We start from the raw sequence: 14,825 nt of genomic DNA, 5'->3' as shown, positions 1-14,825 counted from the left end.
CAGAAAGTCACAAACCCGAAGAAAAAAGAGAGATTGGCTGAGAGAGAAACTAGAAGGGGGGAAATGGTGGAAAGGGACTCACTAAAGGGAGATGTAGAACACTTGAGGGGGTAGCAAACTAATTTGGATAGGCCAGTAAAGATTCTTCTCCTGACCACGGTTCGAGTTAGTAAGGTTTTTTTTTAAGACATAAAAGGGGTTCTTCTTCACAAAAGCCTGTGAAACATCCGCCAACTGAATTGTTTTTCTCTGACTGAGTCAACATTAACTGTAATAGGAACTCACCCTGTGAATATGTTCGGGAAATTTGCATGAGTTGATATAGAACTCATTGGAAATGACAGATAATTTGTATTAAAATCATTGGCTGTGCATTTCAGTAGAATATTTAAATCTAAATATTAAACAATGGAACACAGTCATTATCTACTTTTTATGCTGAATTCAAAAACGCTAATCTAAAATGTGTCAAAATCCATTTTAAATAGTTTATTATGTCAGTGACAATGTAAACATAATTTCTCTACAGGAGAAAAAAAAAAGGGAAAAATCTTTGATAAGTGTGTTCCTATGCATACTGATCATTGACAAAGATATGTCTGTAACAAATATTAATAGAGGGGGTAGACCTTCATTCACTGTGCTATACATTGTTACTCTGAATTTTTAAAGCAATTTTTTAACTGCAAAAACTTTTTTAACTGGGAGGATAAAAAAAAAAGAGTGATATATTCAATGGTTAACTGACAGTGTCATAAGTGCAGTGTGGTCCCTTTTCAGAATAGAATTAACCACATTTTCTATGAAAAAAAAATAGTAGAAATATAAAAAATACAATAATCATTTATCATTCGTCACAGTTTCATTATACTATATTGCAAGCAAGATGGAACGATCCTGCTTGGGCAAGTCCCCAATTGAGGGTGGGGATGCAGCGCTTATTAATACTGCAAAATGATTGTTTTGGCATTTCGGGTGGATTTTAAGCCATGTGTTTGCCTCCTGTTTCCTATCGACTTAATCTGTCTTACATCATATTTGTGATCTCAGTAATACTAAAGTCCTTTATCTACCTACCAATCCACTGAGTTCCAAAGTACTCCCAGTGCCTCTCTTATTATTATGGTAAACATTTTAGAACATGTAATCATTCAGAATAGTCAGCAATGGTTATATGTCAATGTATATTGATTCCCCACTGCATAGAATTTATACGTAATGGACTTGGGACATGTATCATAATGGTATGTAATGGTTAAAATACTGAAATAACCAAATAAAAAGTTACATGTGCACTAGCCCTAATCCCTGTGCATATTTAAATAAATAGAGGTTATTTAGTAACTCCAAGGGCCATTAGATGCAAGCCAACCTGTGCAGCATTGACACAAGTAACACCTCTAGTGGTCTTCTAAGTGACTGCCATTAGAGGTGTTACGAGGCAGCAATGTAAATGTTGCCTTTTCTATGAAAAGGCAGCATTTACATTAACCAGCCTTCAGGGATAGGTTATAGATACCAGAACCACTACATTAAGCTGTAGTTGTTCTGGGGATTATAGTGTCCCTTTAAATATGAAATTCGCTTTGAATTCCTGACAATTCTTTTTTTCTGCAGGTTTTGGAAATGTCCCATGCCACAGAACTCCTGGAAGTTATTATATGTTAATAATCTACCATAACATATCCTGAATATCCTGAATATCCCCATACCCCATGCTCACTACAACCCATGGGTTCTGGGTTAGAATTACTTCTTATGTTAAAGGACCAACTTTCAGTGATAGATCCATTGTATTTCACCTTAATCAATGCTGTGCAAGTGATAAAAATGCTACCATTTTGTTGATTCCTTAAACATTTCCAATATTTGTGTTATCAATTTTGTATTGTGTTTCAGGTCCCAAAGTGATCGAAACCTATGGGCAGCAGTTTCAGATCAATTCTAGAAATGGCAAAATGCTGTTTTCTGCTAATGAAGATGAAGTTGTAGTTGGAACGGGGAAACTCAGAGTCACTGGTAAGTCTTGTTCTTTTAAAGTATGCATTGTATTGATTAGTAAATGCCAAATGTGTATGTTATACACACATAGAAAGCTTGTTCCCGGCTTCCTTATAGACTTCTCATCTCTGAAATGTTGTATATAATGCAATATAATATATATATATATATACATATATAATGCAATGATTGAGCATGATAATTCTGTTTTAAATAACAATATATCAAACAGACATGGGCTATATATAACAAATAATTATTTTGATTCCAAAACACAGTGATATTCCATAGCTATTTATTCAATGTGTTACTATTCAAACTAACCTCCATTGAGTGAGATGTTATATGTAGAGGGTAGTAAGACCCCCCTCTTACCTCAACTTTGGGTCCAGCCTCATCATTAAAGGGAAACTATAGTGCCAAGAAAACAAACTTGTTTTCCTGGCACTATAGCTGCCCCACTGTCAAGGCTCCCCATTGTGGTGCAGAAGGGGTTAATAACCCCTTCCGTCACTTCCCTGAGTCCAGTGCTGTTGTCCTTCAGAGTTGGCTCGGATCCTCCTTCACTCTGCGCTCGCATTAGGATTTCCCTATAGGAAAGCATTTTTCAATGTATGGGGATTCTGGTGATGCTGGACGTCCTCCTAAGTTCGTCTAAAGATCCAGAAGTCCCTCTAGTGGCTGTCTGGTAGACAGCCACTAGAGCAGAAGTTAACCCTAGCAGGTCATTATTGCAGTTTATTAAAAACTGCAAGAATTACATGCTCAAGGTTAAGGGTGATGGGACAGTGCACCCAGACCACTTCAATGAGCTGAAGTGGTCTGGGTGCCTACAGTGTCCCTTTAATGTTCTAGCACATTAGCACAAAATTACAAACAGGAGAATCTAGTCAAGCAATTAATGGGTGAGGGTATTAGACTTGAGACTTTTTGAGAGCTCACTTGGGGTTCCAGTCCAGGTCAACAAACCCCAACAATGTCATTACCTCTTGGTGAACAGCGGTACAGGCAAAGACTCTGCAGGTGTGCATATTATAAGTCATGTTAGTGTAAAGTTACACAGGGCATAATAGCAAGAAAAAATTATTAAACAAAAACCAAGAACAAAGTAATGCACACCAGTGGCAGAACTAGGGTAACAATGGTCACTATGCAACCGGACCCTGGATCTCTGCCTTCCACAGGGCCCTGACTAAGCTGTGTACACCCGTTGTAAAACTGTTAAAACCAATTTGGCAATATGCTAAACAACAATTAAATTAATAGCAAAATCATTTCTGTGCTGCTCTCCTGCCCTGTTACCTCATGGCAGCAATGGATCAGAGATAAGGGGCAGGAGTATATGCATGCCTGTGTGTGTCTGTATGTGCATATCTGTGTGTTCTTGTGTGTTCCTGTGTACGTCTGTATGCAGGGCCGGTGCTAGGATTTTTAGTTACACAGGCGAAGATGCATTTTGGCGCCCCCAACCCTCATTTAAAAAAAAAAAAAATGCATCTTCACCTGTGTGTCTTTCCTCCCAAGCCACAGGCACACAGGCATCATTTTTCAGTCACACAAAGTCATAGTCATACAGGTACACTGTCATACAAAGACAGCATTAATCATACAGAGACATACAGGCACATACAGTCAGAGACATACAAGCAGAGACATACATGCATACAGAGACATGCAGGCATATAAAGACATACATGCATACAGAGGCATACTGGCATACAGACACATACATACAGACAGGCATACAGAAACATACATACAAAGACATTCAGGCACATACATACAGACATAAAGAAACATACATACAGAGACATACAGGCATGCAGACACATACATACATACATACATACAGGCATACAAAGACATACACACATACAGATACATGCATGCATACAGACATAACGTCATACAGACATTCATATAGACAGGCATACAGACACATACATACATACAGAGGCATACCGTCATACAGACACATACATACATACAGAGGCATACCATCATACAGACACATACATACATACAGAAACATGCATACAGAGACATACAGGCATACAGAGACACACAGACACACACATACGTACATACAGAGACATAAAGGCATACAGTTACATACATGCATACAGAGACATATATACAGAAATTCAGAGACAAACATACAGAGACATACAGAAACATACGTACAAGACATACAGGCATACGGACACATACATTCATACAGAGGCATACCGTCATACAGATACATACATACAGACAGGCATACAGAAAAATACATACACACACACACACACACACACAAACTCACAGACACATACTCGAACACACACACACTGACAGACACACATGCTCACATGTGCGCACACACACTGACATACTCACACACACCGACAGACACACTCACTCACACACAAACTCATAGACACACTTACACACACACTGACAGACACTCACACTCACATGCACACACACAGTAATTAATAAAGTAATTAAATAAATTACATTTAAATGTCCCACCCAGCCTCCCTACCTGGAGTGCTGGCGTGGGTCTCTCATTGGTGGTCCAGTGAGGCTGCTGGGAGGCGTGCGGCTGAAGTTGATTAGGAGGCGGCGAGGGAGCTCTCTGATCTCTCTGACCGGCTCCCTCGCAGGCTGTTTTCTGATGCCGCGGGAGCCGGAATATGATGTCATATTCCGGCTCCTGCGGCATCAGCAAAAGGCGCGCGAGGGAGACGGTCAGAGAGATCAGAGAGCTCCCTCGCCGCCTCCTAATCAACTTCAGCCGCACGCCTCCCAGCAGCTCCGGGGATCCAGGAGGTGACCAGGCAGGAGGGAGCACTTCCCTCCTGCCGGTCACTGGAATTTTGCGCCCCCAGAGCCGGTGCGCCCTAAGGCGGCCGCCTGTGCCGCCTTATGGACGCGCCGGCCCTGTCTGTATGTGTATATTTGTGTATGCCTGTGTGTGTCTGTATGTGTATATCTGTGTTTGAGTGTGTATGTATACAGACACTATCTGTGTTAGAGTGTGTCTGTATGCATATATATGTGTATGGCTGTGTGTGTCTATATGTGTATATTTGTGTATGCCTGTGTGTGTCTGTATGTGTATATCTGTGTTTGAGTGTGTATGTATACAGACACTATCTGTGTTAGAGTGTGTCTGTATGCGTATATCTTTGTATGCCTGTGTGTGTCTGTATGTGTATATTTGTGTATGCCTGTGTGTGTCCGTATGTCTATCTGTGTATGCCTGTGTTTCTGTTTTATAATAATATATTATTATTATTATTAATATTATACACGCAACCCATACACATTCACACTTAGTCAACCCTCCTCCCCCCCTCACACACACACACACACACACAAACCCACTTCCCACTTTGTTGTTTAGGGGGTAGCAAAGAGGGGCAACATGAGAGTCCTTCTTTGAGTCTTCCACAGCGGATACACAATGCCACTGATTATCCTAACGCTCGCCCCATCAGCAATAATGTACAAAGATATTGTCTTTATGCACTCAAAGTTTGAATTTATGCAAATTATTTCAAATACACAGCTTCATGTACTGACTTACTAACAAGCAGTCAATTAGATGCAAATTAGTTCCTGCCATTCCCCCAGTAGGGGAATTTGTTTTGTACAAAATGAAACTTATAGCTTCAATCTAAAACTTTCTTACACTCGAACCTGTGCATTCTATGTTGCCATAGCAATCCATCTCACTATGACATCAATACAATTATTAGAAAAGTATATATCTTACTTTTTAAAATTACTGAAAATGTATTTTTCTTAAAATGGAAACCTTAATAATACTTTACCTTAAAATGGCATAATGAAACATTATATTTGAAAAATGCAGAATAGCTTTCAAGAGATAGAAAGTTGTAGTGAGAGCAAAATAGCAAACTTGCTAAGTTCTCAGTGGTTGTGAAGATATAGTTTTATCCTATGGTGATGTGCAACAGTTAATTTTTGAATTTGCATCAATTAATAGGGAGGTTTATAATGACTTGTTCTCAACACAACTTTCTTTAATTCTTAGCTATATACTACCAAAAAGACTTCACTCAAGGGTCAAAGCTATGCTATGCTGATGAGTCCCAAAGGGAGGAAACTGTACAGTCCATGCTTGATTTTTTTGTCCTTGGACCTTTGGATCACAACATAAACATGATGCCTTCCCATGCTCATTTGCATATCAAGCAGAGCATTCTGTGAGATTGTATATATATATATTTGTGGTCGGTTAATATTGTATAGTGAAATACCTTGTGATTGGAATTAAGTTGGTGTGGTGTGCCGGAACCGACGTAGGGGGTGGGCCTGTAAAAGAGGGCCTCCCCGAATGAATTGTACAAGAGGGAGAGGTGGGTGGGGTGAACAGCGTGCGTACGGCAAGGCAGGAAGGGGGGGAGTAGCGTTTATATAGGAACTCTAACTCCTCCCACAAATACAGGCCTTACGGCCTTAAACATACCGTATTTACGCAAATCTAATGCATCTAATTTTTAAAACCTGGAAGCTAAAAAATGTTTTTGCTGGCGAATGTAATGTTCATTTATACAAGAAAATAATACTATACAACATTGTGCTGCAATGAAAATGTTTATTGCCATATATCATAGTAACATTGATGGTATTTTTATTTTAGTGTTACATGTTAAGTCTATTCTTTCTTAAGCCCCCTTTCAGGAACACCATATGCCTGTGTGAATTTGTCTATTTGAATACATATATAAATATATATATATATATATATATATTGCTACTGCATAGATCACCCAGAGAAATTACTTAATCGACAATCTCAAAATAACTATATGTAAACTTTGAGATAAAATGGTTTAAGATAAAAAAAATTGTAAACTATGTTATAATATTCAGTACACAGAATTAAACCTACCGTATATTTATTTTATTTTATTTATACAATATTTTATTTGTATTTATTTCCGGGACATCCTTGAAATTCATGTTCCTTTTTATATTGTTATTCAATTTTGATTATTGCTATAACTGTTATTTCCAGTGTAAATGTAAATAGTTGGCTTTGACAGACACACAAATTGTTACAGCAGACACTAATTATTTGTTCCATCTATCTATGTCTTCACATATGGAAACCTATACTTGTATTTTACTAATGTCCTTCAGAATACATGTACGCTAACACATCTAACACATCAGAATACATGTACGCTAACACATCTCATGTATGTTATTGAATTGCTTTATTGTGTTTATTTCCTGTGGAAAGCTATTATATATAGATATATAAACTGTCTATAAAGAAATCTATCATTACCGAATATTCCATCCTGTACAAATGTATCTTTTGATTTAATTATAAAGCTCAATTGACAGGTTAAGTTGGGTTCTGTGTACACTAAGGGGAAACATTTTAAAATTCTTTAATTAATATATGATGTTATTGCTGCTCCTATACAGCTTCTTGTGTATAGTGTTTAGGGCATAGAGAGCCGTAATGACATTATATAACTCAGTGTTTCCCAACCCAGTCCTCAAGGCACACCTACCAGTCCAGGATTTAAGGATTGCCCAGTTTTGTCTAAGGTGTTTTTTCTTTTTTTCTAAAAACACCTTAGACAAAACTGGGTAATCCTTAAATCCTGGACTGGTAGGTGTGCCTTGAGGACTGGGTTGGGAAACACTGATATAACTTATACCATATACAAAATAGAATTCAATCGGTTGTGGTGGGCCAAAACAGAGGATGCGGTACGCTGAGTATTATTGTTAGTAAAGGGAGCGGTGGGAGGAGTAAATCGCCAGACCAATGATGGTAATGCGGAGGGGTCTGACGATCCTTAAGTAGGGAAATCATGCCCCTCCCACAACTACAGGCCCAGCTTTTCATTTGTGTTCAGGGCAAAGCAAGCCGTAATGACAGTATATAACTTATATAACTTATACATATAACAAAATAGAAAATATGAACAGTCAGTTGTGGTGTGCTGCAGCCAACGATGCAGTATGTAGTGATCTTAATGGTGTCTTGAGAAGTGATGTTTGTAGTGGTAAACTCTCTGGGTCTGAGGAACCCATAGAAAGCTAAGTAGATAGTGGTTTTAATGACATGATTAGTGTGTGATTCGAAAGGGATTGTATCTATGAGGTCTGGTAATGATTGGAAGAGTTATTATTATTATTGCCATTTATATAGCGCCAACAGATTCCGTAGCGCTTTACAATATTAAGAGTTGAGAGTTGACTATGAATAGGTAATCTAGAAGATGGTGGTGTGGGGTTTGAATTCTTAATGGCTTTTAGTATGGTTTTGATTTGATAAGATGATTGGAAACTGTGGTTGTTTGGCCAATGTGTAAGTATATGGTGGTGTATATTATATTCCTGTCAGATATAATTTGATGGTGTTGTAAGTTCATTTTAATTTAAGGTGGCAAAAAGAGGTAAAAGCTTCCATTGAATATTTATTTACAATCTGAAAGTAAAACAAGAATCTGTTATAAACACAGAATGCCCTATCATATGATTTCCTAGTATTGTCAGACAAAGCCAATTGTGAAAGGAGTCTGCCATGAGTTAACAGATCTCCTGCGGGGGCCTGAACGGGAATGGAGTAGGACGCATCTCTTACCTGCTCCGCGGCCCCAGCTCACACTTGCACCCATAAATGAGCACAGATCAGCCCGAAATGGACAAAACCAAGAGACCCCACACTCCGGTCTGCATGCTGCAAGACACGCAGTCCAAACAAGCCACAGCCAAAATGGCGCCGGCCTCCCCTGGAGCAAGTAGCAGTGACAGACAGATACAGGGCTCACCCAGAGGAGAATCACTCTCCCAAATAGCATTAGATGTGGCCACAATCACTGCCAACATGCTGTCACGTGCAGACAAAACAGAGATGCTGGCAGAAATCAGATCCGCGATCAGGGAGGAAGTTATGGAGGTGAGGAGGGATCTGACTGCCCTAGAACGCAGGGTGGAGGCCCTGGAAGCTGACCGAGCTCTGAATGTGCAGCACCAACAAGCCACTGACACTGCCACCTCCAGACAGGGTAACGTCCTGCTAGACCTTAGGAGACACCTGGAAGACCTGGACAACCGCGGGCGGAGAAACAATATCCGCATAAGGGGCCTCCCAGAAACCATGGAGGAAACACTGCCAGAGCTCCTAACAGACCTGTTCACCCGCATCCTAGGGGACAGAGCCCCAGATGAGCCCCCAGAAGGGCCACCGAGAGATGTGATTTGCTGTCTGCTCTCCTACGCCTTAAAAGACGACATAATGAGAGCAGCAAGAAACCTACAAAACATCACCTTCAGAGACGCCCAGATCTCGCTTTTTCAAGATCTCTCCGTTCTCACGCTTAAGGTCAGAAGGGCGTTGCGCCCAGTAACCACCATTCTCAGGGAGCGGAGGATTCCATACAAATGGGGCTTCCCCTTCAGCCTGCAGGCAAAGGTAGGCACCACCTGGCATATTATCCGATGGCCCGCCGATGTACCATGCTTCTTCTGGCCTATCACTAGCATCCAAATGGTCCAACCTATCAGTAATCCATCCCAATGAGGACACGACCGATAACAGGACGGCCTGGAGGTCGGATGACTTGGCACCACTGGGGCCCTCGCCAGCCCCGGTGTTATCCGTGTTGGTGTTGAGCAGTCTATACAGCCTTCCTGGCAATGGAAGGGTAGGGAATATTCCTACGCCTTAATTCGGCCGTGATTCTAGATATGGTCCAAGACCTGAGGGAAGACAGGCTGGAGTTGTCCCCTCAGTGAGATGGAGAGATGGACCTTGCAGGAGTGCTGGGAATCCTAATAGCTTCTGGTAGTTCAGACATGCTAGGATAGGACAAAAGAAATCATGAATAACCAAAGTGATATCGTACTGGCTAGCTTACCTAAAGTGGCAAAGAAATGATCTAATAATGGAAGAGGGAGGCCTACTAATTGGCAAGTGACATTAAAGGCTCTAGCTATGTGTTGGCCCAAGGGGATTTTGTGGCCACCGAAATGTAACGGGGTGTCGGCCTCTCGGTGACCAGTAAAGCGAAAGGTTAGCATGGCGCTCTCTATACCATCATGCGAGCCGACTAACTATGAGGTGGCCATTTGGTGTGAATACCTCCGAGTATGAGGATGGGTGTTGGCTTTGCGGGACCACTAAGACAAGGCAAGAAGGCCAGAAAAACTAAATAAGCCGACTCTAAAAACCTATCAGCCAGTAGACAAAGTTTTTCCCTAGTACCAGTTGCAGGATGGGGAGGGGGGAAGGTGTAATGACCACTGGGTTCACATACCTGTCATATCAGTTGGATATAGAGTAGGACAGAGTAGATGAAACCCGAGCAATACCTATGAGAGTAATGGCAATGCTGTAGTACCCATACCATGACTGTTAAATAGAAGAAAACAAAAATAATATGGGATACCTACCAGCCAATAGACTAGGCCTAAAATGAACCAGCAAAGCGTAAGTGGTAGTATAACCAGTAGGGCCTAGTGCCTAATAACATAAAAAGGAACAAATTAGGTTATCTGGGCAGTGAGGGTCAGATCGTGGATCCCCAAGACAAATCTAAAACCACTAACCAATGTGAAATTGTAGAAATCGAAAGAGAGGAGATGATAGTTAAATGGCAGATTGACTTCAATTTGTAATCTATAATACAACCAATATCAGAACCTCCAGGAGAGCATAACTAACTACTAATTGACAAAAAATAAAAAGGTCCACCTAGAGCGAGTTGGACAATTGAAACTGAGCCACCAGAACCTATGAGACTTGAAAAACCCTCAGAGGCACAGCCAAAAGGAAGGTTCAAGCCTGGCAACCTGTAAAACATCTTGTTACAACATATCTAATAGGCAGAACAAAATTTAGCAACAATGCGCTGCTTAATTAAATTTAAACATAAAAGTATTTTATCATAAATGTTAAATGTGCAGTACTCCCCTATGGCCTCTACAGGCCAGCAGCCTATCAAGCATATACATACAATTATGCGAATGTCCGCATGGACCCAGGGAATACCTATTACTATAATAGGGCATTCAGCTGTAATTATACCAACGGCCCCAAAGAGGAGCAAAGAGCTGCATAACAACCGAATGCTCCATGTTTAACTGAACACTACAAGGAGTGCAGAATTATTAGGCAAATTAGTATTTTGACCACATCATCCTCTTTATGCATGTTGTCTTACTCCAAGCTGTATAGGCTCGAAAGCCTACTACCAATTAAGCATATTAGGTGATGTGCATCTCTGTAATGAGAAGGGGTGTGGTCTAATGACATCAAAACCCTATATCAGGTGTGCATAATTATTAGGCAACTTCCTTTCCTTTGGCAAAATGGGTCAAAAGAAGGACTTGACAGGCTCAGAAAGTCAAAAATAGTGAGATATCTTGCAGAGGGATGCAGCACTCTTAAAATTGCAAAGCTTCTGAAGCGTGATCATCAAACAATCAAGCGTTTCATTCAAAATAGTCAACAGGGTCGCAAGAAGCGTGTGGAGAAACCAAGGCGCAAAATAACTGCCCATGAACTGAGAAAAGTCAAGCGTGCAACTGCCAAGATGCCACTTGCCACCAGTTTGGCCATATTTAAGAGCTGCAACATCACTGGAGTGCCCAAAAACACAAAGTGTGCAATACTCAGAGACATGGCCAAGGTAAGAAAGGCTGAAAGACGACCACCACTGAACAAGACACACAAGCTGAAACTTCAAGACTGGGCCAAGAAATATCTCAAGACTGATTTTTCTAAGGTTTTATGGACTGATGAAATGAGAGTGAGTCTTGATGGGCCAGATGGATGGATTGGTAAAGGGCAGAGAGCTCCAGTCCGACTCAGACGCCAGCAAGGTGGAGGTGGAGTACTGGTTTGGGCTGGTATCATCAAAGATGAGCTTGTGGGGCCTTTTCGGGTTGAGGATGGAGTCAAGCTCAACTCCCAGTCCTACTGCCAGTTTCTGGAAGACACCTTCTTCAAGCAGTGGTACAGGAAGAAGTCTGCATCCTTCAGGAAACATGATTTTCATGCAGGACAATGCTCCATCACACGCGTCCAAGTACTCCACAGCGTGGCTGGCAAGAAAGGGTATAAAAGAAGAAAATCTAATGACATGGCCTCCTTGTTCACCTCATCTGAACCCCATTGAGAACCTGTGGTCCATCATCAAATGTGAGATTTACAAGGAGGGAAAACAGTACACCTCTCTGAACAGTGTCTGGGAGGCTGTGGTTGCTGCTGCATGCAATGTTGATGGTGAACAGATCAGAACACTGACAGAATCCATGGATGGCAGGCTTTTGAGTGTCCTTGCAAAGAAAGGTGGCTATATTGGTCACTGATTTGTTTTTGTTATGTTTTTGAATGTCAGAAATGTATATTTGTGAATGTTGAGATGTTATATTGGTTTCACAGGTAAAAATAAATAATTGAAATGGGTATATATTTGTTTTTTGTTAAGTTGCCTAATAATTATGCACAGTAATAGTCACCTGCACACACAGATATCCCCCTAAAATAGCTATAACTAAAAACAAACTAAAAACTACTTCCAAAAATATTCAGCTTTGATATTAATGAGTTTTTTGGGTTCATTGAGAACATGGTTGTTGTTCAATAATAAAATTAATCCTTGCCTAATAATTCTGCACTCCCTGTATAACAGACATGTTGTACAAATCGTAAGTAATGTTCGTGTGTACGATCTAAGTGCCGAACAGGTTAGTGCAACCTCACAAAAGCCAATGCATAGGAACCGACAAGCAGTAAAATAAACTACCATAAACTAAAACAAACTACCGAACCGAAAGTTCATATGGAAGTTAACAAAAGACTACACGAAAGGCATACGAAATAGAGGTAAGTATGAGAATAGAGTTGGCCCATGATGACGCTGTGCGCCCGCAACAGGGTTGCGAAGGTCAACCAACTCACTGTTTCTGCAGCTTCGAGACAGTTAGCGGTAGAGAGTCTTTTTCAAAGTATTTAAGTTTGTACAGCAGGAATTTTGATAATAAAACAACGTTTGTCAAAGTAGCAGTTGTTGTCCACCATATGATAATGTACCACTGACCCAACTAGTCTGAAAAGCAAAATTACAAATGTGCACTACAACAGAAACAATCCATAGCACATATAGGATGTCCAAACACAGCTGGATTAACTATTAATAAACATTAGGTGGCCTCCTAGAGTGAGGATTTTCACAGGGGTCCCACTGTCATAAAAATACTTCGCCCCATTCACCATCCCTATAGCAAGAGTAAAGGGGGTCCTAGCTGATAACCCCCCTAGGGCCCTGTGGCCCCTTCTCTGTGCCTAATAGTGCCTGAGCCTGATTGTGTCCTAGGAAATTGTCATTGGAAATGTACAAAACATTGAATAGTAACTCAAGATATTTATTTTCATGGAGGGCTATCTGGTACAGAAAGAATAGTAAGCTATCCACACTTGCTAAAAAAATGTATCATAACCCCAGATCATAGGGTTCTATTCAAACCTTTATTTACAATTTACTACAGTCTTTGATTGAGTGGTTTTCTTGCTTGAGCCCAAAGACCCTGTATGTATGTATATCCTCCAAGAAGGGTTCTTTAATTCTAAAAATACTTATGGCTCCTAACCTTACATTTCAAACTGTAACACCAACACATTATTGTGATTATGTGTGGGTCAATCATCTCATTTAAAGTATCCTACACTGAAAAACGCATTAAAGTGTCAGAAATCAACGTACCGTCAGCTAGTTCTTTGTTAATGTTTACTCAGGTGCCTAGATACAGAGTCTAAATATTGTTATAATTACATGTAGCCACTGCCTACCTGTCTGCGGTAATTAGAGGGCAGCCTTTTATCAATAATTACTGGCCATTATGAGTACATGGAAATCGCTATCATGTCGTATACCTTCTACGCAATGAGCAGACATATCATTTTTTACATTATGCTCATTAAGTGTTTAGATTCACTGAATCAAAAGGAGAGTGAAGTGCAAAGATGCTTTAACACAAAAGGTAGAATTACAGTCACTCTCATTGAAAAAGAAAGCATCATGGATAATTAACTTTTTGATGTTTTGTACAAAATGGTAGTTTATGATACTTTGAAACATTGTTATGGCTAAAGTCCTATATTATATTAATATTATATTATATTTATATTATATTTGTATTATATTTTAATATATTTTATTATATTATATTATATTTATAGTATATTATATTTATATTATTTTATATTTTATTATATTATATTACCTTACATTACATTATATAATATTATATTATAGTATATTATGCCTATCTGACTAGAAGATAAGCATGGAGTCAGGGTGCATCTCTCCTCAAGAACATGCTACTCAAAAAGACTGAAAACATGACAATTTAGTAATAAATTTCTCTCTTTTGCAATTTAAAAGGTACATTTTTTCCAAAATAGATTTTATTTAGCATTGCGATAATACATTGGCAATCATATCATACACCGTTCAGTACATACAACTAGTATATCATTAGGCTGAGCCTAATGATATACTAGTAATTAAATGTGATTAGAAAATTTGAAAGGGTCAGAGGGGACACAGTCCAAAATGTTCATGGTTGCTAGGTGATCTTGCTTCTTATGTAGCTGGAAGGTATTTACAGCTATATAAAAAGCAAAATTACTTAGCAACCAGTGGAAATTTTTGGACTGTGTCCCCTCTGACTTTTTCATAATTTTCTAATCATATCTTATTACTAGTATATCATTAAGTGCAGCCTGTTGTGTTTCCGTTGTTTGTTTGTTCCTTTTTTGGGGTACAGAGTGCCTGATT

At 39.7% G+C, this 14,825-nt stretch overlaps 1 protein-coding gene across 5 annotated transcripts in view; it reads left to right on the top strand.

Annotated features, from left to right (window-relative positions):
* Positions 1 to 14,825, top strand: part of SGCG (sarcoglycan gamma) — a 263,284-nt gene that overhangs the window by 226,878 nt on the left and 21,581 nt on the right. For all 5 annotated transcript variants that reach the window (XM_063429771.1, XM_063429762.1, XM_063429787.1 and 2 more), the window contains exon 5: positions 1,900 to 2,019. In XM_063429771.1, coding sequence (XP_063285841.1) covers positions 1,900 to 2,019 — 120 coding nt within the window. The remainder of the gene's footprint in view (positions 1 to 1,899; positions 2,020 to 14,825) is intronic.

The sequence above is a fragment of the Pelobates fuscus genome, chromosome 1, assembly GCF_036172605.1.
Source record: "Pelobates fuscus isolate aPelFus1 chromosome 1, aPelFus1.pri, whole genome shotgun sequence".
In the NCBI taxonomy this organism is placed as follows: domain Eukaryota; kingdom Metazoa; phylum Chordata; class Amphibia; order Anura; family Pelobatidae; genus Pelobates; species Pelobates fuscus.
This window is presented reverse-complemented; position numbering and strand designations above follow the sequence as displayed.